Source organism: Neomonachus schauinslandi, chromosome 4 (genome assembly GCF_002201575.2).
Source record: "Neomonachus schauinslandi chromosome 4, ASM220157v2, whole genome shotgun sequence".
NCBI lineage: Eukaryota > Metazoa > Chordata > Mammalia > Carnivora > Phocidae > Neomonachus > Neomonachus schauinslandi.
The window spans coordinates 162,584,533-162,612,444 of NC_058406.1; the positions used below are offsets into that span (position 1 = coordinate 162,584,533).

Genomic DNA, 27,912 nt, shown 5'->3' on the forward strand with positions numbered 1-27,912 from the left:
TTTTCAAGCAATAGGAAGAGAAAATGAGTAAAATCTAATTTTCTACCTTCCAGTTGTCTGTGGTTAGAATCAAGAAATTCAAATTTCATTTCTCTACAATGATCTCATTTAATGGAAGTAGGAAACATAAGTAACTCCACCATATATTTTTTTATATTGTTGCTATGTGTCCTCTGAATCCTTAAATAAGATTCGCACTATATGAAACAGCTTAGCAAACAAATTACTGAAAATCGCTGTTAATTTATTAATTTCCCAAGAATGTTATAAAAAGTTCCACAAATTAGGTGTCTTATTTTATTTATTTGAGATGGGGGGAGAGGGAGCACAAGCAGGGGGAGGGGCAGAAGGAGAAGCAGATTCCCATCTGAGCAGGGAGCCCAATGTGAGGCTTGATCCCAGGCCCCTGGGATCATGACCTGAGCAGAAGGCAGATGCTTAACCGACTAGGCCACCCAAGTGCCCCAAGTTAGGCATCTTTAAACACCAGAATTTTATTATCTCACTGTTCTAGACACGAGAAGTTAGAAATCAAGTGTCAACTATGCTCTGTCTTAAGGCCCTAGTGAAGTATTCTTTCTTGCCTCTTTCTAGCTTTTGGATGGTTGCTGGCAATTCTTGTTGTTTTTTGGCTTGTAGATGCATCATTTCAATCTCTGCCTCATCATCACGTGCCCTTCTTTCCTGTGTCTCTATATATCCAAATTTTGCTCTTCTTAGGATAACAGTCAATGGATTAGGGCCTAGCTAGTCTAATCTGACCTTATCTTGATTTGAATCCATCAACAAAGACTCTATTTCCAAATAAGGTCACATTCCCAGGTACAAGTGGTTAGGACCCAAACATATTCTTGAAGGGGACACAATTCTACCCACTAAATATGGGAACATATAAATGATAGTTTGGCATAATGGAAACGCCATAGTCAGGAATTTAGGAGAACTGGTCAAAAGGCTACCACCCTTCAACACCCAGCTCAGGTTGTGTGATTTCTGTAGAATTTTCTCTGACAAACACAATCTAAATGTTTCTCTTTTCTGAAGTCTTAAATAATTCTACCCTATACCTTGTTATTTGGAACTTCTAATACCATTTCTCCAAGCAAATAATACAAAATACAAAACTAGGTTGCTTACACTTATTTTTCCTTTTTCTTTTTATGGTATTGTAAACTTCTAGAATAATGTATCACATGTAATAGCTACTTAATAGATACTGATTTTAACTAGAAATTTTCCATTATATTTTATTTAGGATGATGAATTTATGTATAATTTCATAACAGAAGACAAAAGAATAATGTCTTAAAACCATAACAATGTGTATGCAGAAAATTAAATGTGAGGCAAAAATGTAGTGGTATGATTAATTGTAAGTACAAGGTAATGCACTTCAGAAAAAAATAATGAAAAAGGTTATCCCAGGATGCTTCTTTTTCAGTTATGTTTTAGTATATATTTTTTTATCATATCAGGCCAATATGGTTCTATCATCAAGAAGATCATGAAACATATTAGGTAATAACAAGAATTATTTGGAAGACAAGATCAAGTGGACTATTTTATGTAACTCTTAAACCAAGGCATGTCTCCACCTTTAGAACTGGTTAAGAAACTTTAAGTTCTGTAAGACATATGGAGAAGGGAATAGACTATAAGCTCCACGAGAGCAAAAGTAATGAATATGTTGTTAAGCAGTATAAATCTATTCCCCAGCACAATGTCTGATATGTCTGTTGAATGAATGAAAACTACATTTTCTTTTTAGCATATAATATGTACCAAGGATTCTGTTAAACTAATTTTCCTAGGCAAGTGATAGTCTGTATAACATGTGTATGTGTTTAAGAACACTCAAACTTCAGTCAAAACGATTTGTGAAAAACCCTATGAGGCAGGGATTAAATATGAACATTAGGAAGCAAAACCTTAATCTACAGTTTATAACTTGTCCAGTTTACAGAGATAGAGACTCCAAAGGACTAGAAGTCACCTGAATGCAACAGCCCACCAGCACATGGACCTGATCATTCTTATCCCTGTGACAAGTATTGCACTCTGGAAATAATCCAATTTGGCTGTTGTAGCCTAGAAATGTTAACACTAATAACTGCCTTTTCCTATTCTAATTCAGTGCTGATCAAACAAGCTTCTAATTAGACTATAACTTAGCCATAAACCCCTACTAACAGGGAGATAACGTTATTATGGTAACATAAGTTTTATGACACATAAAGTAATCAAGTGTCATTCATTTATTCATACATCTGCTAAGTATGGAACATATCATATGCTCTGTGCATATCCCTAAGATTATTAAATTAAACAAACATGTTATCTGCCCTCATGGAGTTTATAATATACAAGGAATATAGGCATTGAACAAGTAATTGAAATCTGATGAGTGTTGAAAAATGTAGACAGTAATGTGAAATTGTAGCTCAAAGATTTTACCTATTTTACATACTCATAATCAGGGAAGACATAACAGAAGTAGTTTTTAATCTGTGATTAGAAGAGGGAATAGGTGTTAGGTGAAAATGAAGAGGGATGAGTAGAACATTTCAGGAAAATGGAATGTATATGCAAAGGTCCTAATTATGTCACATATTATGAAACTGAAGGGATGCCATTATGCTGAAGCATGAGAAGCAAGGGTGGCAGTAAAAATGAGAATGTGGTGAATGTCTAAATTAGTAGTCTATCTTAAGTGAGTTTGGTTAATGTTACCCTGCTCTAACAAAATAGATTCAGTTTTACTATGATTGTAAAAATCCATTTTCTCATTCTAAAGAGATTCTTGGTAGCTAACCAGCACTTGAGTGATTTCTAATAATACCACATTCTGTCATGTTCTTTAACCAGTCCCTACTGAAATAAAGAATAATTTCAAAAAAATGAAATTCATGAAGTTTTGGAATTTATAGTGGCTGGTAAATTAGATTTGTGGAAGAAAGAAGTGTTTAAAAAGAAAAATTCCATTAAAATAGACATAATGACAAAGGCAAATTAAATCCAAAAAACACTGGGGAGGGTATGTGCTATGGTGAGCGCCGTGAATTGTGTAAGACTGTTGAATCACAGACCTGTATCCTGAAACAAATAATACAATATATGTTAAAAAAAAAAAAAAAGATGGCAGGAAGGGAAAAATGAAGGGGGGGAAATTGGAGGGGGAGACGAACCATGAGAGACTATGGACTCTGAGAAACAAACTGAAGGTTTTAGAGGGGAGGGGGATGGAGGGATGGGTTAGCCTGGTGCTGGGTATTAAAGAGGGCACGTACTGCATGGAGCACTGGGTGTTATATGCAAACAATGAATAATGGAACACTACATCAAAAACTAATGATGTAATGTATGGTGATCAACATAACATAATAAAATTAAAAAAAATAAATCCAAAAATCATTATTGGAAGCGTGTATGTTTGTGCGTGTATTTCTAATTCATTACACTAAGAATATACATCATGCATATTTATAATTTATCTAGGACTTCAGCAAGGCACGTTTACTAAATATACTGGTTTTATTTATGCTCATTAAGAATACTAGCATCTGAAAAAGACTTTGAAAAAATTATTTTTAAATGTGACATTGTCTAGTATTTCCTTAAGTGATATTCTAGTGTACTTTAGCAAATTGAAAGTATGACTTGAATTTTTTGATAACTAAATTTCCAGTTGCATTAATATCCTTATTTTCATGAACTCTAATTTAATTGAAAATATTGAGGTGTTTTTGTTTTTGTTTTGCAACAGGTTTGCCACTAGAACACAGGTGTGATGAAATCCACCACTAAACCTAAACCAAAATGGGAAAGGAAAAGACTCATATCAACATCTGCATTATTGGACACATAGACTTGGGCAAGTCTACCACTACTGGTCATCTGAGCTACAAACATGCTGGGATTGACAAAAGAACTATTAAAAAATTTGAGGAGGCTGCTGAGATGGGAAGGAACTTCTTCTAGGATGTCTGGGTCTTGGGTAAACTGAAAGCTGAACATGAATATGGTATCACCACTGATATCTCCCTAAGAAAATTCGAGATCAGCAAGTATTATGTGACTATCATTGATGCACCAGGGAAAAGACTTTATCAAAAACATGATTACAGGTACATCTCAGGCTGACTGTGCTGTCCTGATTGTCACTGCTGGTGTCGGTGAATTTGAAGCAGGTATCTCCAAGAATGGGCAGACCTGTGAGCATGGCCTTCCAGCTTACACACTGGGTATAAAACAACTAATTGTTAGCGTTAACAAAATGGATTCCACTGAGCCACACTACAGCCAGAGGAGATATGAGGAAATCATTAAGGAAGTCAGCACCTACATAAAGAAAAGTGGCTATAGCCTGGACACAGTAGCATTTGTGCCAATTTCTGGTTGGACTGGTAACAACTGCCAGAGCCAGGGTTAACATGGCTTGGTTCAAGGGATGGAAAGCCACCCGAAAGATGGCATTCTGAAAATCTGGATTGCATTCTGCCAGCAACTTGTCCAACTGACCAGCCCTTATGTCTGCCCCTCCAGGACGTCTATAAAATTTGTGGTATCGTACTGTCCCTGAGGGCCAAGTGGAGACTGGTGTTCTTAAACCTGGCATGATGGTCACCTTTGCTCCAGTCAATGTTACAAGTGAAGTAAAGTCTGTTGAAATGCACCATGAAGTTTTGAGTGAAGCTCTTCTGAGGAATAATGTGGGCTTCACTGTCAAAGATGTATTTTGTGGTAATGTGGCTGGTGATGGCAAAAATGACCCACCAATGGAAGCAGCTGGATTCATGGCTCAAGTGATTATCCTGAACCATCCAGCCCAAACTAGTGTTGTATATGTACCTGTGCTGGATTGTCACACAGCTCACATCGCTCACAAGTTTGCTGAGGTGAAGAAGAAGACTGATCATCGTTCTAGAAAAAAATTGGAAGATGGCCCCAAGTTCTTGAAATCTGGTGATGCTGCTATTGTTGATATGGTTCCTAGAAATCCTAAGTGTATTGAGAACTTCTCTGACTACCCTCCTCTTGTCTATTTTGCTGTTTGTAGCATGAGACAGACCATTGCTGTGGGTGTCATCAAAGCAATGGACAAGAAGGCAGCTGAAGCTAGCAAGGTCACCAAGTCTGCCCCAAAAGCTCAGAAGGCTAAGTGAATATTATCACTAACACCTGCCCCCCAATTGGCCATTTAAGTTTAATAGTAAAAGACTGGTTAATGACAATAATGCATCATAAAACCTTCAAAAGGAAAGAAGAAAGTTTTGTGGACCACTTTGTGTGTGTGTGTGTGTGTGTGTGTGTGTGTGTGTGTGGCAGTTTTAAGTTATTAGTTTTTAAAATCAGTGTTCTAATGTAAACAATTAAAAATCTGTCACAGAATTCTGACACCCATTAAAATAAAATTTTAATGAGAAAAATAGAAAATACTACACATCACATAAGAGAAAAAATAAAAACCATATGATGATTTCAATAGATGCAGAAACAGCATTTGACAAAGTACAATGTCCATTCATGATAAAAACCCTCAACAAAGTAGTTTTAGAGGGAACATACCTCAACATAATAAAGCCCATATATGAAAAACACACCGCAAACATCATACTCAATGGGGACAAACTAAGAGCTTTTCTGCTAAGGTCAGGAAGAAGACAAGGATGTCCACTGCCACCACTTTTATCCAACACAGTACTGGAAGTCCTAGCCACAGCAATCAGACAAGAAGAAGAAATAAAAGACCTCCAAATTGGTAAGGAAGAAGTAAAACTTTCTCTATTTGCAGATGACATGTTACTATATATTGAGAATCCTAAAGACTCCACCAAGAAACTACTAGAACTGATAAATGAATTCAGTAAAATCTCAGGATACAAAATCAATGTACAGAAATCTGTTGCATTTCTGTATACTAATAATTAAGCAGCACAAAGTGAAATTAAGGAAACAATCCCACTGACAATTGCACCAAAATAATAAAATATCTAGGAATAAACTTAGCCAAAGAGGTAGAAGACCTGACTCTGAAAACTATAAAACACTGATGAGAGAAATTGAAGATGACTCAAAGAAATGGAAAGACATTCTATGCTCACAGATTGGAGGAACAAATATTGTTAAAATGTCTATACTACCCAGAGCAATCTACATAATGTAATCCCTATCAAAATACCAAAAGTATTTTTCACAAAAGTATAACAAATAATCCTAAAATTTGTATGGAACCACAAAAAAAACCCAAATAGCCAAAGCAATCTTGAAAAACAAAATTGGAGGCATCACAATTTTAGACACCAAGTTATATTACAAAGCTGTAGTAATCAAAACAATATGGTACTGGCACAAAAACAGACACACAGATCAATGTGACAGAATAGAAAACCCAGAAATAAACACATTAATTATATGATCAATTAATCTTTGACAAAAGAGGAAAGAATATGCAGTGGGAAAAAGACAATCTCTTCAATAAATGGTGCTGGGAAAACTGGACAGCTGCATGCAAAAGACTGATAATGGACCACTTTCTTCCATACACAAAAATTAACTAGAAATGGACTAAGGACCTAAATGTGACATGAAACCATAAAAGTCCTACAAGAGAGTACAGGCAGTAATTTCTCTGATATAGGCCATACCAATATCTTTCTAGGTATATCTCTTGAGGCAAAGGAAACAAAAGCAAAAATAAACTATTGAGACTACATCAAAATAAAAAATTTCTACACAGCAAAGGAAACAATCAACAAAGCTAAAAGACAACCTACTGAATGGGAGAAGATATTTGCAAATTAAATATCCAATAAAGGATTAGTATCCAAAATATATAAAGAATATACATAACTCAACACCTCCAAAAAACAAATAATCTAATCTAAAAATGGGCAGAAGACATGAACAGACATTTCTCCAAGGAAAACACCCAGATGGTCAACAGACAAATGAAAAGATGCTCAACAGCACTCATCATCGGGGAATACAAATCAAAACCACAATGAGAGATCATCTCACACCTGTCAGAATGGCTAAAATCAAAAATGCAAGACACAAGTGTTCACAAGGATGTGGAGAAAAAGGAACCCTTGGCCACTGTTGGTAGGAATGCAAACTGAGGCAGCTGCAGTGGAAGACAGTATGGAAGTTCCTCAAAAAGTTAATAATAGAACTACTTTCTGATCCAGTAATTGTACTACTGGGTATTTACCCCCCAACATTAAAAAAAATAAAATAAAAAAAACACTAATTCAAAGGGATACATGCATCCCTATATTTACTGCAGCATTATTTACAATAGCTGAGATATAGAAGCAGCCCAACTGTCCATAGATATATGAATGGATAAAGAAGATGAATGGAGAAAGAGATATATATGTATATATGGAATATTATTCAGCCATAAAAAAGAACAAAATCTTGCCATTTGCAACAATATGGGTGGCACTAGAGAGTGGAATGCTAAGCAAAATAAGTCAGTCAGAGAATGTCTAACACCCATATGATTTCACTCATAACCAAAACAAACAAATGAGACAAAAGAGAGAGAGACAAGCCAAGAAACAGACTCTTAACTAAAGAGAACAAACTGATGGTTACAAGAGGGGAGGTAGGTGAGGGGATTGGTGAAATAGGTCATGGGGATTAAAGAGTACATTTATCATGATGAGTACTGAATAATGTATAGAATTGTTGAATCACTATACTGTACACCTGAAACTAATACAACACTATATGGTAACTATACTGAAATTAAAATTTTAAAAATGTTAAAAAATAATAATCGAAAATATTGCTTAAAATAATAAAACAAAGTAAGTTATAAAAATCATTTCCCAATCACAGATTCTTTATAATTTAACAGCTAGTACAGTTGATGTGCTTGTTTTTTTTTTTTTTTTTTCCCTCCATCTCTAAAACACCCATGGTTTAAGCTTACTATTTCCAGAGAAACTACATAACACATTCCACACCATGAGGCAAGGTTCAAAGGGAGAAAAATTTTCTCCTTTTTCTGAAAATTTACCACCTGGTTAGAACACAGACACATTTGTAACTTTCTTTGATATTCCATATACTACACATTGGGATCAATTGTCAGGTGGAGGTAAACTTTTCAACCACCGAGACAAATACTTCAAGGCTGATTTCAACAGAATTCAATTGCTCACAATTTTCCCACAAGACTGGGATCAGGGATTAAATTTCAACCTGGCTGAGCATACATCTTAATATTGAACTTTAAGCATGTATTTTCCTCAATAACTCCCTGAATCATGAGTCTCTCAGGAAATTTCCTGGTGTCCTATTGTCCTGCTTAACTACTTCCACTCTCCCATCTCAGTATACAATTTTCATTCCATATGACTCTTTCTTCTTCCTCTGCTCTTGTATTATTTTTGGTCATTAGTATTACTGGAACAATTTAGTAATTTTTTTTCCTTCCTCCCAGCCAATCTTTGTTATGACAAAGGGATTTTTTTTTTAATTTTTAATTTTTTTATTTTTTTTCCACCAGTCTCTAAGCCTAAATAAAGCCAATTGTTTCTCTTGCAAAATTCTAAAGTAAGGTCTTCTTTTTCATTTCCCCAAAAGAATTTTGGACTGAAAACATAAATTATATACTCCAGGTCATAAAGCTAATGATATATTCAATACTGACATGTTACCTTCTATAAAGCAAGTCAAATACACAATTATCTTGTTGAATCTTTAGATGGACAACTCATGAACCTATTTGGCTTCATGAGAGATAATGAATGGAAATCAATTTTAAAATCCCCATTATTTTCAAATAGAAAACATGCTGAATATTATTAAAATTGTTTGATGTTAAGTGGCTTAGTATAAGTTGGCCCAAACAAATCTCCATGCCCTCCTTTATTAGATCCTTTGTAATTTGACTTTGACTTTCCCAAGGGTCTTTCAACTGCTATTTCTTAAATTGAAAAATCCATATCCTTTTGCAAGATTCATTCTCTGTATTGTTCCATGCTTAAACCAAGAAACAAAACAAAACAAAAACAAAAACAAAAGATCTGCCTTTTCTAATCGATAGGACTGTTGACTCTATTTAAAATATGTGGGTTAAGGTAGGAGGTTATGTTGAACAGAAAACGAGTGTTCAGCAAAGATCAGAGTCACTGAAGCAGAGAGAGGCATTGTAGAGAAGTATAACTTATAAGCCAAGCTTTGTACTGCTCAACCAGAAGAAGGGAGTTGAAAACTAGGTTTTAAGATTTAACTTTTATGTTTTTTAAAGTTTCTTTGTAAATAATTCTATATGTAATGGCTAATTATTTTGGTCTCTAGGTATCAAAGCACTTTTGGGATAAAGATTTGCCACTAAGAGTTTTGGGGGGTATAAAACCATTTGCTGCACAAGGAAAATTAATCAAGTTAGACATAGGCTAGTTTCATAAAAATTATGTTAGAGGATGAAGAGAATTACAGAAGGTAACTTTCAAAAGCAATAACTAAATCAAGAATTATATTTTCACCTTATTCAGCTAGAATGAATTCATTCAGAAAAATATCTTGTGAAAATGCAGAAATTTGCCATATTTCAAAGTTTATAAAAAAACTTAATCTAAGCTATTTGTGTTTTGGAAATATATGTACCAGCATATGATAACCTATATATATCACTAAAGCCTTATACTCTATTTCACAGATTTTTATATTCTCAGTTAGCATTTGTTTCTTTTTATGCAAGCTCTCAGGAATAAATGGCTTATACTAACTCAGAGATAAAACGTACAGATATTTTCTTTGGGTAAATACCTAGTAGTGGAATTATCATATCATATGGTATTTCTGTTTTTAATTTTTTGAGGAACTCCAGACTGTTTTGTTTTGTTTTCTTCTCTTTTTAAAAGATTTATTTATTTTTTTGACTGAGAGAGAGAGCACAAGCAGGGGGAACTGGAGAGAGAGAAGCAAGCTCCCTGCTGAGCAGGGAGCCTGATGTGGGGCTGGATCCCAGGACCCTGAGATCATGACCTGAGCCGAAGGCAGACGCTTAATTGACTGAGCCACCCAGGCAGCCCCTCCCCCCCTTTTAAAAGATTGATTGATTGATTATTTATTTATTTGACAGGGAAAGAGAGAGAAGAAGCAGGGAGGAACTTCAGACTATTTTCCACAGTGGCTGTACCAATTTACATTCCCACCAACAGGGCACAAGGGTTCCTTTTTCTCCATATCCTCACCAACACTTGTTACTTCTTATCTCTTTAATTCTGGCCATTCTGATGGGTTATAAGGTGGTACCTCATTGTGGTTTTGATAATGTATAGAGGTGCTGAATCCCTATGTTGTATGCCTGAAACTAACATAATATTGTATGTCAACTATACTGAATGAATGAATGAATGAATGATTGAAAACTTATAGATAAAACCAGTGTGCTTAGAAGAGGCAAATTCCATTGGAAGTCACTTCTTTTCCTCTCCGGTCTGTGTTCTACCAATACCTTCAACTTTCTCTACTGTCCTAACATCACATGAACCAGCAATAACATTGCCTGTCTTTTTATACTTGCATCTAAGTTGCTAAGTAGTGTTATAAAAATATGCAAGTTCATCAACTGTTGACACTACAAACTTACCTTGTAAAATTCCAACTGGATTCAAAACACTGTCCAGCAATTCTTCAATTTCGCAAGTTAATTTGGGTTTTTTTGTTGTTGTTTTGTTTTCACATTCTCTACAGAAGATATTTTAAATAATCCCACTCTCTTCAAATATCCTAACCTATCACCTCCTCTCACTTCCAGCAGATGACCTTGCCTCTTTCATCAGGGAAAAAATAGAAACCAAACACTTCTCTTGAGATAGAAATCTCAATTTCTGATCAGTGCACATATGAAGGTAAACACAGATACATTAGTTGCTTCACACTTTTCTCTTGTCAAAATGGAGTGGTGTTGCCTCCTGGCTAAGACTAAGTCACAGGTTAATAAATTATGAAATAAATAGGACAAGCACTAGAATTTACAGTGATATTAAAAAAATAAATAAACAGATAGGGGCACCTCGGTGGCTCAGGTCATGATCCCAGGGTCGTGGGATCCAGCCCCGAGTTGGGCTCCCTGCTCTGCGGGGAGCCTGCTTCTCCCTTTCCCTCTGCCTCCTTATGCCCCTGCTTGTGCTCTGCCAAATAAATAAATAAAATATCTTTTAAAAAGATGATAAGAATAAGCAGGAAGAATATTGGAGCTCAGAGTTTCAGAGTTGTAGTGGCTCTGGGTAAACTCATACGAATTCTTTATTAAAGTAGAGAGGAGGTAAGGAGAGCAAGGGATAATGAAAAGTATATACTAGTACTTCCTCAAGGATAACAGAGACAAGCAAGATAATGCTTGATTTCTATGGATTAAATAAGATTAGGAAATTAGTCTAAATTTCATATACTTGAGTTCTGGTTTACCTCTAGAGATTTGTACACTTTTACAGTCTTTATAAAAAATCACAAAATAAAAACAGCATAATCAGACATGACATCTTTTTCCCTTTGAAGTTAAAACCTATCTTTAATTAGTGCCTTCCATAATTAAAATATTTTATTTAGTTAAAGGAGTGTCTTAAATTTAAAAACAGAGTAAGCACTCATTTACTTCCATGGATATAGGGATACTTTGAAAATGCAAGTTATTTAATAAAGATGGAACCATGAATTTAAGGTCTGGTTCTTAAAGGTATAAAAACATCACCAAATGATTTTTCTTCAGCACACTAATAATTAGAAGGATAACTTCAAATTTGTCATAAAAAACTCTGTATAAATGAAAATTATTTATTTTTATTTTATATATAATTGTTTATAAGTCTAAGACATGGGATACATCTAACAATTAAAGGTTTTGCACCTTAAAAAATCAAAGATGAAATACTTTAACTTTAAATGGAACTGGTATTGTTAGAAACCTTTGAAAATTCTTCTCTTGGGGCACCTGGGAGGCTCAGTTGGCTAAGCCTCTGCCTTAGGCTCAGGTCATGATCCTAGGGTCCTGGGACTGAGCCCCATGTCCAGCTCCACATGGGGCTCCCTGCTTAGCAGAGAGTCTGCTTCTCCCTCTGCCCCTCCCCCTTCTCCTTTTCTCTCTTTCTCTCTCACTCTCAAGTAAATAAATAAATAAATAAATAAATAAATAAATAAATAAAATCTTTAAAAAAAAGAAAATGCTTCTCTTAGTAATTATCTCACTTTTGTGTTAATTCCTCTTTCATATATTTTAACTCTGTTGTAGCATCTATTGTAACTCTTTTTTTCATGGATGACCAAGACTTACATACATCACTTCTTCCTGCTATACTGCCAAATGGGTCTTCCTTAAGGCAGAAAAAATATATTTAAAGGTACTAAAATGGTAGATTAAACATACTAGGCATTCTCAGCTATCTGGAATAATTTCTAAATCTTTAGAGTAAAATTATATTTAAGCATCAAATTGATCTAAAATAACAACTTCAAGCTATATTTAAAAATATTGGGGCGCCTGGGTGGCTCAGTCGTTAAGCATCTGCCTTCGGCTCAGGTCATGATCCCAGGGTTCTGGGATTGAGCCCCACATCAGGCTCTCTGCTCAGCAGGAAGCCTGCTTCTCCCTCTCCACTCCCCCTGCTTGTGTTCCCTCTCTCGCTGTGTCTCTGTCAAATAAATAAATAAAATCTTTAAAAAAATTAAAAAATAAAAAGATAAAAAGATTAATATATACTATAATATTTATATGTCAAAGTCTCAGGTTTTTAAAATAGTTTACTGATATACTGTGTGTGTGTGTGTGTGTATGTGTTTTAAGAAATCCCTGGTTGTATGCATAATAACAAGAGGTATTTTTTATCAAAAAGTTCACTGGAGCAAGTAGTCGAGGACCTCAACTGTCAGTTTGAATCAATATTCAACATACACATTGAGCTTCAGTATTCATCTCCCTCAAAGGGGAAAACAGGGCAGCTGAATCCTTAAAATCCCTTCTGGCTGTAATATCTTACCAATTTATGAATGTCCTATTTTATTCGCCTAAAGAGAATCAAAGTTGAAGGAACAATAGATAAAGAAAATGTGGTATATACATACAAACACAGACAACATGGATGAACCTTGAGGACATTCTGCTAAGTGAAATAAACCAGTGACAGAAGGACAAGTTCTTCATAATTCACTTATATGGACTATCTAAAACAGTCAAATTCATAGAAGCAGATTGTAGAACGACATTTGCCAGGGGTTGGGGGAGTGAAAATGGGGGAGTTGCTATTCAACAAGTATAAAGTTTCAGTGATGCAAGGGGGGTAAGTTCTAGTATCTGCTACACAACACTGTGCCTATAGTTAGCAATGCTATACTGTACACTTAAAATTTTGTTAAGAGGGCAGATCTCATGTTAAATGCTCTTACCCCAATAAAAGAAGGTAGTTCAAAATTATAGAGTCATAATAGATATGTAATCAAGTTACTTTACTCCTATGGACAAGTAGCAATATATATTAACCATAGCTTCATTGCATTGTTTTAGCCTAATAATTGTCAGAAAGGAGTAAAAAGGAACACCTGTTTAATAGGATTAGTATCTGTGATATTTATTTTCACAGAATCAAGATTACGGCCAGTTTCCTTTGGTTAATTCATCCTGTTTAGTTAGACAATTTATTGATCCATTAGCATAATCTTTGTGCTATTCATTACATTTATGTATACCAAATACATAGTGTATGTATTATATAATGTGCTTAACTAGTTCGATGTATCATGCTAATTTGTCCTTCAACTTTTTGAGTGTTTAGAAATATTTTAGCTCTGTGGGATGCTCACAGGATGGTTATATGACACAGTTACAATATTGATTAAACTAAATGTACTGCTTTAATTTCTATAGCAATGCACTGGAATCACGTCATTTACAGATTTCCTGATTCCATGCCTACACAATGTAAATCACCAGATTTATGTGGGAGCTGGGAAATCTGCACTTTTACAAACACCATAGGCAACTCTGATATAGATATTACAAAAGCACCATTTGAGAAATACTACTAAATGTGGAACTATTAGCACACATGAAAATATATACATATGTAATACATATGTCATAGATATTTCCCTTGACTTTAATCAATACTTCATTTTTTATGACTTCCAAATTCCTCCTACCTCAACCTATCTGATCATTAAGGTATAATTAAGTAACATTAATATTAAATTAAATATAATACTAAGTTATATATAATATTAAGTTATATATGTTATAATATTATATTGTTATAATTTATGTCATCATTAAGTTACACATTTCCAATTTCGGAGTGGGGGTGGGCATAGACATGCTCTGTTGGAATCCTGCTGAATCTTCAACCGCATGCCTTGAAAAACAAACTCATTTCTCCTCTGGTTCCAGTATACAATTAATTTGTCTTCCTGACCTTTCTATTATTATGTCTTTTCGGTCATCTAATCTGAAAAATTACAATTAGTATATAATTCTTTATTACATCTGAGATATTTAGTCACTCATTCCTCTCGGTTCCAGTCTTTGATAATGATCCTTTTTTATTTCACTACGTGGAGTTTCTAAATTGATTAAACTCCTCTCATAAAACATCTATCATGGAGTAGTCCCCAACCCGATCTAATCTCTTCATTTTCTTGATCTGCGTCTCTCTAGTGACTGTGATTTTTCCCATCTTCCTTCCTTTCACAAACACATGTACCACCTCCACTTTCTGCTTCTCTTTGCTCCAGCGATTCTCCCCACTCTCTCCATCATAAATTTTTTTTTTAAGATTTTATTTATTTATTTGAGAGAGAGAGTGAGAGAGAGAGCATGAGCGGGGAGGAGGGGCAGAGGGAGAGGGAGAAGCAGGCTCCTTACTGAGCAAGGAACCCGATGCGGGGCTCTATCCCAAGACCCTGGGATCATGACCTGAGCTGAAGGCAGACATTTAACTGACTGAGCCACCCAGGTGCCCCACCACCACCATTTTTTTTTTTTTGCACTCTAGGGTTCATTCTCATTAGCATAAACACACGGTTTTATCTAACAATAAACCAAAAACCAAAACTAAAAAAAAAAAAAAATTCTTTTGACTCTACTTCCTCCTTTAGTCCTATTTCTTTGTTCACCTTTGCTTGCAAAAGTCCATGAAAGGCTTATTTGTACTAATTGTGCACAACTTCTCTTCTCTAATATGCTCTTAAAACCACTCCAGTAAAATAGTCAAACACAAAACTCCTTTCATCACAGTAACCAATGACCTCCATATTATGAAATCCAATGATCAATTTTGGAGCTCATCTTATTAGCTGATCATCAAATTTGACACAATGGATCAGTTACTTCTTCCTATGTTTTCTTCATTTGGCTTCCAGAGAACCATATTTTCCCGGTTTTCCTCCTATCTCATCAACTCTCCTTTTCAAATGCTTTTACTTGTTCTTCCTTGTTTTCCTGACTTTTGGAGTGTCCCAGAACTCAGTTCTTAGCCTTTTCTTTTCTTTTTCCTTTCTTCTTTTAATTTAATAATCACTTCAATTCTAAACTTCCAAATTTAGTTCTCTATCCCACACCTTTAATTCTGAACTAAGACTTGTATATATCCAACTGCCTCCTTGAAATCATCACCAGAATACTAATTAGCCATCTCAAACTTTAACATGTCCAGAATTCAGTTCCATATCATATCTCCACAAGTTTAATCAAAAGCTTTTCCAGTATCACTGGGCATTTCATCCTGTCAGGTCTTCATGAAACCTTAGAGCTATCCTTACTTAGAGTTGTTGTTTCTTCTTTTTCTTGAACATCACATCTCATCAGTTAGGAAATTCACTTAACTTTATCTTGAAAATCTAACAATTTTCATCACCGCCACTGCTATTTCATAATCCTAACAATTATAGTATCTTACCTAGCTTATTGCAAATAATGTCTATTTTTCTACTTTTTCTTCCTATAGTTTTCCCCACAAAGCAGCCACAGTGATCCTTTAAAAGTAAGTCTGGTCACTAGTTTGCTAAAAACCCTTTAATGACTCCGCATTTCACTTAGACTAAAAGCCAAATATGGGTCTTGAGCTGGGCTTCATTAATTATTTTTATTTTCTACCACTTTCACCCATGCAATTCTTTTGCAATCACATGACCTACTAGCTATTCCTTTAACAAAATGAGCTCCACTCTGGATTATGTATTTTGCTCTAAATGCATTTCTGTCTGGAATGTCTATTGCTGAGATTTCTGGTTGGCTAACCCCCTTCCTTTAAGACTGCTCAAATCTCAACTTCTCAGGTAGGTAACCTCCATCATCCTACAGTTGCTTTACTGACCTCTCTTACCCTACTTCATCTTTTCTTTCTTATCACTCTCTAGACAGAATGTGTCATTAACTTATTTATATTGTTTATTGTTTATTGGTTTTTCCCCTGATAGAGCAAAAAATTATGCAGAAGCAAGCCTCTCCATTACTTTGGTTGCTGTTGCCCTTAGAACAATGCCTGCCATGCAGTAGATATCCAATAAATAATTCCTGAATGAGCACAGAATGAATGGAATTCTAGTAAGAACCAAGAGATTAAGTTTGGAAACAATTTTAAAGAGTATCTAATCCAACTCTCCAACCAAGGCTTTGTAAATAAGGCAATATCTAATTACTTCCCACCTCATTGCCCCTGTTGTCGCACCTAAGCAGGTAATGCCAAAGACTATTAGAGTTGAAAGAAAGCTTGATGTTGCCGATGAGGATCCTGATGCTCTAAGCAGATGACATAATTTACCCAGTTTCATCTACCAATAAACAGTCAAAGCTGAAACTGGAACTTAAGTGTCTTTGTGCTATGTCATTTTTCATTTCACTGCAATGGAATCAGTTGACATTGAACAAGCCTCAGAAACTTTTATCATCCAGTAATAATTGACTGGATTCACTGCATTCCTGTCAGATCACACAGTGTTGCTGCTGACTGTTGTTTAACAAACTAGAACTTACTGATTTACAATATACAGCTTGCAAGAAAGGCACTAGCTGATAGTACTCTCTGTGCTGCACGATTATTGGGATGGCTTGGTCTATGTTGCCAAAGTCAAACACAGCCTTCGCAGGACTTGCCTCACTGCCTGAACTTTAGGAGCAAAATTTAAAGTACAATAGCCAACGGCAAGTCCCCAGTCCTTCGGTGAGAGACCTGAAGTCAAAGGCACCATTTGTAATTTTAATGAAAAGAATGTGAACCTCTCCTTTATTCATATTTCTCTTTTGAATTCTATTATGAGTTGAAAATATTATATGAGCAATGCATAGGAAGAACCAATGCAATACCACCTGAAATATAATTTCTCATTTTGATAACCAGGACTTAAAACAATATGAGAACATTAAAGGATTTAAAGGAATTAGAGGGCCAGGAGTAGACTTAAATTTTTATTTTAATTACTCACAGATCATTTCATACATCAGTTCCATAACTAATACAGTTAAGAGGAACACTGCTTTGTGATACTGAAGTGGCTATATACAGTATTATTAATTTACTGACATTATGTCTCTTTAAACTGGCATTTATAGAAATATAATATAGTTTGGGCATTTGTATCACTTTCTTGAAAAGTACTAAATGAACTTATTGATAGATAGATAGATAGATAGATAGATAGATAGATAGATAGATAGATAGATCTATCTCCAGGATTCAGACAAGTCTACCCAAACATTTACTGTAACACTAATCTGGACTCCGGGAACAAAACTGAGGGTTACAGAAGGGAGGGGGGGGGGGGATGCAGTAACTGGGTGATGGGTATTAAGGAGAGCACGTGTGGTGATGAACTGGGTGTTATATGCAACTAATGAATCTTTGAACACTACATCAAAAACTAATGATGTACTATATGCTGGCTAATTGAACATAATAATAATAAAAAATTAAAATAAATTAAAAATAAATAACAGTAAAACAATAAACTTCTCAGTTACTGTTTTCTTCCTAAAGAAGAGGGAAGTAAGTAAAGTGTCCCAATGTCATTTAATTAGAAAATGCAGAGAAGAGCAATTCATGGATCTGATGCTATTATTGGACAAGGTACATTGTTCTAGAAACTCAGAAACATAAACATAGATGTTCATATAGAAACACAAATCCTTGCTAAGAATGCACAATCTGAAAAGAGAGTGACTACATGAACATAAATATGGATATTATGATCCCCAGAATAAATGTGTTAGTTTCTAGACCAAATGTGTTGGTTTCTAGAACTCAGTGGTAATAAAGAAACAATTAGAAATTGTTTTGTAATTTCCTTCCTTATATCTAGTAATCAAATACATCGGGAGTTTAAAAACTAAGATTTTTAATGGAATCACTTGCATACCAAAAGATGGTATAATTATTGGAAAATTCCTGACATTATCATCCACCTTGATATGATTCCAATATGTATCACTGTAGAAGTAACAATTTCTAAAACAAGAGTTTTTGAATTCTCTAACATTTTTTTTTAAAGATTTTATTTATTTATTTGACAGAGTGAGAGACAGCAAGAGAAGGAACACAGGCAGGGGGAGTGGGAGAGGGAGAAGCAGGCTTCCCGCGGAGCAGGGAGCCCGATGCGGGGCTCGATCCCAGGACCCTGGGATCATGACGTGAGCCGAAGGCAGATGCTTAACGACTGAGCCACCCAGGCGCCCCAATTCTCTAACATTTTAAACCAGGATTCTGCTGAATTTCATTGCACCTAGGCATGAAATTATCATGGGAAGAGTAAAAGTTATATAACCCTGAGTATTGACAGCCCGAGGGAAGAAGAGAAAACAAGCAAACAAAAATCAAAGTGGGTATAGCTAGTGTGTAACTTCTGTCTTACCTTCAAAGGAATGTATTAGAATGACAGACCCACGCGGTACTATTGCTAAATCCCAGATAACTGTATTTTTTGTTAAACATTTACTCAGTGTCCTTTCAGCAGCAGCCCACAATATTGTCTCCTCTTTCCTCACACTTTCCTTCTCTGGTCTATGTGATACTTTATTCCTTCTGCCTCTCTAAATGCACTTCCTCTGTGTCCTTTGCTGGATAATGCTCCTAAGCCTGGGCTTTATATGCTGCCGGTGGTGCTCAGTCTCAGACCTAGTTACCTCACTTCTTCTCATTCCAACCTGCCTCTAGTTAGCCAATATTATTGATCTCTATTGGTTCATTTACCTTAGATATCAACTACATCCTATCAGTTATACTTCAGTGGAGAAATCCTGAATCATAAGCAGACATAGTTGTCTATTAGGTGGCTTAAATGGGACATCTCAAAGTGACCTCAATCTAAATAGATATAAAAAACTATTCTTAATATTCATAGCATTCCCACTCCAAACTTGACCTTCCTTCAACAACTTCCAAAACAGTGAGTATCTCTACTGGCTTTACCAACTTGTGCAATCAGAAAATGATGTTTTATTTAAACATTACCTTCTTTATCACTCCTCAATCCACTACAGTCCTTTTCATTATGCCTCCCTAAATACCCCCTAATTTATTCTACTGCTTTACCTCCATCAATACCATTCTAATCCAGGCTACCATGATTTTTTTTTTCTTGGATTATAGAAGTCACCTCTTAAGTGATCTTCCTACAGCTAATTGAGCTCTTCTTCAGATCAACCTTTGCACTTAGTAAGAACAATCATTTGAAAATTCAAACCTTTACATGGCTTAAAAGGCCCTTCCTAGTCTAGTGTTTACCAATTGCCTTACTATACCAATCTCATCATTCTTCACTCAGTTACTGATTCATAATCTACGTTACACTTCAATCCTATCAGTGCATTCAGATTTCTAAAATAGTATAATGAAACATTTTCTCCTAAAAATATTATACTCCAAAAACATGTTCTGAAAACTCTGCAGTTGCCATGAAACCATGTCTTGAAGTGTGTAAAAAACAGACCATACTAACCCAGATCATAATGTTGAATTTTTGCCTTCAGACAACAGATTAAAGAGCTATTTACAAAAACAAAGGCAAATTATTTCCCAGATTATTCAATTAATTTGAAAGGAAACACCAACTATGGACTGGCATGCTAAGAACAGAACTGTAGATTACATTAGGAACATCTTTTCTTTTCTTACACAGTTGTGCTTAAGTCACATTACTTTTCAATGACTGATAATTAAATACTGATGGAAAGTTCCATCTTTCAGAATTCCAATTTTTCGATGTATTAGTACCCTTATCTTCAAAAATATCCCTCAAATTTGACAGCTTCCCCTTACAATTTTCCTGTAACTTTAAGTTCTTTTAAATAACTAAAGCTTTAAAGGCCCTTACACAGTTGTGCTTTGATCCCCAGTCAGCCTGAGGCAGTGACATCAATGCTAGGTTAGAATAGCAACTATTTACTTACCATATTGTAGGTGGCTCAGAACCTTCTATTTCTAAGTAATCATACTTTTCTTCCATTTGGAAATCAGTAAATATGAGTGAAATTGTGTCCCCAGGCTCTGCTACAATGGTCCAAGTGCAATCAGCATTGTTATGGTACTCATTAGGAAAACTAGGGCTTGAAATGATGCCACTGGATCCTCTCATCGTTCCTCCACATGCATCTTCAGCTGTTAAAACAAGGACAAGATGTTCAGTTATATGTCATTAAGAAAAATGCAATTAAAGCAACTCTGTTAACAGTTTTGGATAAAAACAGCAGTCCAAATATTGTGACACCAAGTGCATATTATACTAATAAAGATTAAATAAAATGAGAAGTCCATGAAAACATTTTATTTTTTTTAATTTTTATTTATTATTTTTTTTAAAGATTTTATTTATTTATTTGACAGAGAGAGACACAGTGAGAGAGGGAACACAAGCAGGGGGAGTGGAAGAGGGAGAAGCAGGCTCCCTGAAGAGCAGGGAGCCCGATGCGGGACTCGATCCCGGGACCTGGGACCATGACCTGAGCTGAAGGCAGTCGCTTAACCAACTGAGCCACCCAGGCGCCCTGAAAACATTTTAAACACATATATAAATATAATCTATATCTTGGCAATTTTATAACTATTAGTTGAAATAGCAATGAAAGTAAGTAAAAATTTACAGTCCTATTAGATCTCAGGATAACAGGACCAAGATTTTCTTTTCATTGATTAGGTGATGAAGTGAACAAAACAAAACCAACATTGTTCTTAAGGTCTGTTATGGGAAATCTTTAATCACTTTGTACACATTTATGGTACGACTGAGTTTTATTTTTATTTTTTTAATGTAGGTATGTATAAAATAAAGAAAATTTAAGAGAAAATATAATATTTGTCAGTGGCATTTTTCAAAAACTTTTGAAAGTATGTGTGAAATTAAACTTTAAATAAAAATACATTGGGGCACCTGGGTGGCTCAGTTGGTTGGGTGTCCGACTCTTGATTTCAGCTCAGGCCCATGATCTCATGGGCTCCACACTGGGCACGGAATCTGCTTGAGATTCTCTCTCTCCCTCTCCGTCTGCTTCTCCCCCCCACTTGCATGCATGTTCATGCTCTCTCTCTCTCTCTCTAAAATAAATAAATAAAATCCTTAAAAAAATACATCACTTTTCTAGGAAACTTTAGAGAGAAATAATATAGTAATTAATATATCTTTGGTAATGCAGTCCCTGTAACTCTACCAAATAATGTAAACATATTTTGCTAAGTATTTATGTGATATATGTATATACAGTATTATAAATACATTTTTACTAGCTTTATATTAGGACTTACGGTTCCCATTTTCCAAACAGTGTTCTCCATAAGTCTACTTTTGGCCAATGGTGTATTCTAACAGAGGGGATACTTGACCATCTATGTTTAGTATGAGATGTGTAAGATAAAGTTCTTTGTTTTATAAAGAAATTGAATCTGTAAAATTTGTCTTATCATAACACTGTTCAGCTCAGTCAAGTTAATAGGTTACTAGTTTATTTATACAATAAACTATCTCAAGATTTAGGTAGTTATCTTGAGCCACTTGGAAAATTCCATCAATTTAAGTCAAATGTTGGAGGAAAAAATTTGGCCCTATAATGACCAAATATTATTTGATGTAATGACTTATATCCATAACTTTAATAGAGATGGACAGCCACCTGTTTAACTCCAAAATGGGCCAGGAATAGCAAGATGCTTTGGTACCAGGAACAACATTATTACTATACCGTATACATCAAATAACATCAGCTTCTTCCTGTCACTCCTTATCCATTTAACTCCATAATTCATAAATTGAAAGCAAAAGTTTATTAATCTTAAAAGATATTTAACTTTTATCACCCACTATTGTAAAAGTTATATTTATTTTCATTGCATGCCCTTTTTTTTTTTTAAGATTTTATTTATTTATTTGACAGAGAGAGACACAGCGAGAGAGGGAACACAAACAGGGGGAGCGGGAGAGGGAGAAGCAGGCTTCCCATGAAGCAGGGAGCCCGATGCGGGCTCGATCCCAGGACCCTGAGATCATGACCTGAGCCCAAGGCAGACACTTAATGACTGAGCCACCAGGCACCCTGCCCTCTCTATATTTTTAAATTTTGGGGGGTAATTAGAAAGAACTTGTGGTCCTGTTTAGACTATGAGGCATATTATTACAACTTTCTTGGCAGAACACACAGTGCCTTCCCTCAGTATTTAACTTTAACCTCTGGTAAGCATGTCCTGCTCTCCCCTATCCCTGACCCCAAATTACCTCTACTCTTTGTCTTCCCAGTACCAACACCAGGACTGACTAGTACTTTGGAAATAAAATGTTACACTATCATATATTTGTAGTGTAACTAGTACACAACCTATTCAAACCATAGCTCTGTGAGCTATTTATTTCCGTTTCTCTAGATTACAGTCCCAGGCAAACATATATTTCAGTTGACATTAAAATTTTTTAAAAATCCTTTTTTATTCAAAAATCTCAATTCGTTGATTAATACTTCTAGTGCTGGCTACTCACAAAATAATTGACTTCATTGGGTTAAGGTTCTTTGCTTTCCCTAGCTTGGCTTGTGGCAGATGGGGCAAAGGTAAGGCAGAAGAGTGAGCTCTTCTTCCCCGTTTTCCCTCCTAGTATTTTTGTTCATATACCCCTACTCACCGAGCATTCTGTGATTCCTCCTGGAGTTGAATGTGGAAGGGATTGGGGCACATGAGTCCTTTTCCTTTTCTGATACTGATTTGGTACCATTTCCAAGGGTTTTAGCAGATGATTAAAGAAAGATGGTTCTTTTGCTCATGAACCTTTATGGGATCCTCAGAGGTGTCCCATTCATTTCCCTTCTTGTGGGGGAATGTGTCTGTTTGTCTGCCTACATTTCTCCCTTTCAACATGGATATAGAATAATTTACTTCCATCTTCTTTCCAACTGTCTCCTTATCCTTCCAGGTGGGCCTCTTGGGAAGGATCTAAGACAATTCATGACCAGAACTCCCTCACAAAAGTCCTGCATTTGGTCAAATGAAAACATACCTCATTTATTATTCATCCTCTGTGGAAATGTGGTTTCTTCCCACCTGCAGCCTTAGGCTTTACCATCAACATTTAAGTATTTCAACCATGGTTTAATAATAATACACTGTGTCCCCAACATTACAGGCCATACAAATCAATTTCTCTGCATGGTTTCCTTGAAGATCCTCAATGTTGGCTCACAGAAGAGAGAAATCAACCCAAATTCCTAACACATGAGATGGATCACAACTTATAGAATAGCTCTCTCTTGGGAAATTTTTATTTTACAGCAAAATAACCTCAACCCAAAAGTATGAGTGACTTTTACTTGAAAAGAAGATGGGAACACAGATCTTCCAGCACTGAAACCAATGTTCTTGCCAATTCTTGTATCAAGTTCTTTGTTCAGCACTCCTGTTTATCTCTTATCTCTATACAGAGACTATCATAGAATCAGCATCTGACAAAATTGTGAAATAGGTAGTTTGCTTTTAGTACGTGTTAGATATATAACAGTTTGGCTAGGTGGCCCTACCTGAATGCTGTAACATTTGTATTGTGATTTGGCCTAGATTTAATACAATACTTATAAAAGCCAATACATTTTCTGTAATCATAGACTGTTTTAGCAAAATATATTACCTAAACTAAAATTTTTATTTATTTTTTTAAAGATTATATTTATTTTTTTTGACAGAGAGAGAGAGAGCACAAGTAGGCAGAGAGGCAGGCAAAGGGAGAGGGAGAAGCAGGCTCCCCGCAGAGCAGGGAGCCTGATGAGGGGCTCGATCCCAGGTACCCTGGGATTATGAACTGAGCTGAAGGCAACCGCTTAACCGACTGAGCCACCCAGGCACCCCTAAAATTTTTATTTTATAACAGAGTTGGAACAACTGGAAGGCAGCATTAGAAAAAGCCATGAAACCCTCAAATCTAGTGCTGTGCTTTCTCTGCTAAGTAACATTGCCTGGTCACTGGTCAAAGTGAGTTGGTCTTTGAGTTCATTCAGCATCACCCTGTCCTGGCCACAAAGCTTGCCTGCTGGATTAGTGTTGCCTGCAAGATCTTCTGTCCAACAATTCACAGAAAGGGCAGGAGTCACTAAGTTTGTTCAAGAGAACCATTTCTTAACAGACTCCAGACACATATGTGATCATATTGGCTATTTGTAAAATTTTCTGTTAATTTTGAAGTGAATTCATTTAGACATCTGTTCAAAACATATCCATTGAGATCTATAAGGTGCCAAGGGGGAAGTGTGTTAGTCTCTCGGGCTACAGTGATGATCAAAAGTTAGGGTAATCTCTGTCTTCATTGAGCATTCTGTCCAGTAGAGTGTGAGGTTCTAAACAAATGACAGAACAAACACTTAAAATTACATTTCTGTCAGGCACTGTGAATAAAGAGCATTTAGTACTGATGTCATATGGTGCGCTTTGAACTAGTTAGGGAATTCAGGAACACAAACTCTTTGAGGAAGTGATTAGAACCTGAAAGTTTAGATTTGAAGCCTGAAAGGTGAATAGCAATCATTAACTAGATGAGAAGCAGAAGGAAACGTGTTCTGAATAGGTATACTGACACTTTCCCTGGAGGAAATGGGCATTCTCCAAACAGAAAATCTGCGTGCTTTTGCCAAGACAGTGAGGGGCTATGTGGTACCAAATACAGTTGGAAGGGCAACTAGCAGCTAGACCTTGTAGAACCTTTCTGACAAGCTTATGGAATTTTTTTAGAGCAATGGAAAGTTATTGATGGGTTTTCAGCAGAGATGACATGATTGGACTGGGTTTTGAAAATATCAGTCTGGCAGCTCTTTGGAGTTGACAGAGGAATGAGAAAATAGAGGATCAGATTAGGGGGCTGAATCAAGAATTCAGGCAAATTTTTCCATGATTTATTGCCTCCTCAAGATAAACAATCTTTTGGGCGCCTGGGTGGCTCAGTTGGTTAAGCGACTGCCTTCGGCTCAGGTCTTGATCCTGGAGTCCCGGGATCGAGTCCCGCATCGGGCTCCCTGCTCGGCAGGGAGTCTGCTTCTCCCTCGGACCCTCCCCCCTCTCATGTGCTCTCTTTCTCATTCTCTCTCTCTCAAATAAATAAATAAAATCTTTAAAAAAAAAAAGATAAACAATCTTTTGTTTTTCAGTGTTTTAGCGTATTTTTATCTCAGTATCTTCAAAAGATTAGTTTGATCTTTGTAGGCGCTTTGGAATAAATAGCATCATGACAAAATAAGTTAGAATACTCCTCTTAGGCCTGTTTTTAAGAATAATACTTTTTCACCTAAAGAGTAAAGCAATGTGATTGAATATCTCAGATTTATCTTGTAGTTAACTAGAAGTTGTGTTGGCTTCAAAATGTAGTTACTTATTATATAAAGAATATAGTGGATAATAAAAAGGTTGGTGGTTTCTCTACTCTTGTTCTAAGAAAAGTGCATAGGTTGTAAGATTGAAAGTACGCTATTTTAAAAATATATGTATATGTGTATACATATACATATACTGGATGATGGAAAGTTGCATGTTAAGAAGCTTGCAGTCAATTTATTGTAAAACAGGAAGAAAACAACCAGTTCAGCCAATAGAATCAATGAGGGCAATGTGGTCTTTTAAGAATAAGCATTTTTTTTTAAATGATCTTTCTGACTTAGGACTTATTCCAATAGTCTGGGGAAAATACTATCAACTCTCAAATTATTAATGTACTAAATCTATTGATAAAAACTATGGCTGTTAAATTTAAAGTTCTACTAAACCTAATTTTCCTTGTTTACAATATTATAAAGCTATCATCAAATAACTTCTACTTCTTTAAATAACTGAATTTATGTAAACTTGTTAAACAATCTCTTTAATCTCTCACCTATAAAGCAGGGAGAAAAGTCATAAATAAGATAAAAAATTAGTTGTATTTAAGTGTAAATATTAAGAAAAAAGTTTAATATTTCCCCACAAATATACTTTCCTAAAATTAAATTTTATTTACTTTTCATTTCTGTGACACTCATTTAGATACTGAAAATACCAGACTTTGTTTTGGCTTCGGGTAGGAAACCATACATTTCATTTAAGATCTTGTAAATTGGAACTGTCCCAAAACATGACAGTACAAAAAAAAAAAAAAAACACAAAAAAACAAAAAACACACACACAGCATCAAAAAAACACTGAAAACAGTTTTCTGTAGCACATCTTTGCAGATATTGATCTCATACTGTGCTCTGCCCTGCTATCAGTTTCTTCTGAAATAGCTTAGGGATGGGGCACAAGGGTGACAGGAATTAGGCTTGTTTATCAAAAAAGATAAATGAACTGTAAATCATAGAAAATGAGTATACTTGGTGAATTCCAGATGCTAAGCATTCAATCCAATGTCAGACTATATCATGGGAAATTTTTTTTGCAACTCTTCCTTGTTAAATCTCAACCTTCTATTAGCAGTCAAGTAAAACTGACATCTACATGGATTATTGCTCCTTTGTAGACAGGCATCACTGTTGTACCTCTTAATTAGATAAACTATTTAGATATTACATTCATTAATTATCCATTATATTACATATGCAGAGCAGCCGTTCCATTTCTGTGGCTATCCTTGTTTACATTTCATAGTTCAGCCTTATGCATCTTCAAGTTTAAGGAGAAACACTTTTCTCATAGAGAAGAAAATGGTGCAACAGGGGAGATAAATTGTACATCTTCTAGATTGGTAGTTTTATGTTTTTCAAGGCACAACACATGATGCTGTTCCAAGTTTTAAGGAAAAGAGAAGTAGATTTTTTATGATTATGGAGAAAACCAAAGTGCCCTTATTTTCATTTCTCAGTCCAGTCCCCTCAGCTCCTTTCATACCAGAACAGATAAAATTAAATTCATCTGAGAATCAGATTTATAACAACTTGAAGAAGAAAAACATTCATCGCTCATCCAGATGAACACTTCATGGAAAGGGAAAGTAAGCTAAGCATCATGGCACTCAGCATTGAGGGTTTATTCCTAAATACTCAAATACGCATTGGAGCAAGTATCTTACCTTAATTTATATTTACCTTCCTAAGAGACATGTTTAGAAAATGAGAAGGTAAGTTAATGCACTGAGGAAAGTAATTAATAAATGCAGGGATTTTTATTTTAATATTTAGCTTAAAATCTCCAAATAAGAAAGAAATAAAAATCATCCATTCAATGATAATTTAAATTATTTAAAGATTTGGAGGAAAAAAAATTTCAGCCAAGAGGGAGGCATGACAGAGCAACAGGGAGCAAATTTACATGCCTTTCTTCAAAAAAAAAATTAAAAACTAAGCAAAATAAAATTTTTTTAACACTGCAACAGGGCCATACAGAATTGTGACTCTCAGAAAGGAGAGGAATAAAGGAGGAGAGCCCTATAATTGACTGGCTTTCTATCTAGAAGCACATTCAGGACCAGAGATGGGGATTATCAGTAGAA

General features: G+C 35.4%; 1 protein-coding gene and 1 pseudogene across 3 annotated transcripts in view; one reads left to right on the forward strand and one right to left on the reverse strand.

The window, feature by feature from the left end:
- CSMD3 (CUB and Sushi multiple domains 3) overlaps window positions 1–27,912 on the reverse strand; it is a 1,204,765-nt gene that overhangs the window by 832,223 nt on the left and 344,630 nt on the right. For all 3 annotated transcript variants that reach the window (XM_044914284.1, XM_021688378.1, XM_021688377.1), the window contains exon 5: window positions 20,390–20,597. In XM_044914284.1, coding sequence (XP_044770219.1) covers window positions 20,390–20,597 — 208 coding nt within the window. The remainder of the gene's footprint in view (window positions 1–20,389; window positions 20,598–27,912) is intronic.
- On the forward strand, window positions 3,817–5,162 carry LOC110578829 (annotated as a pseudogene).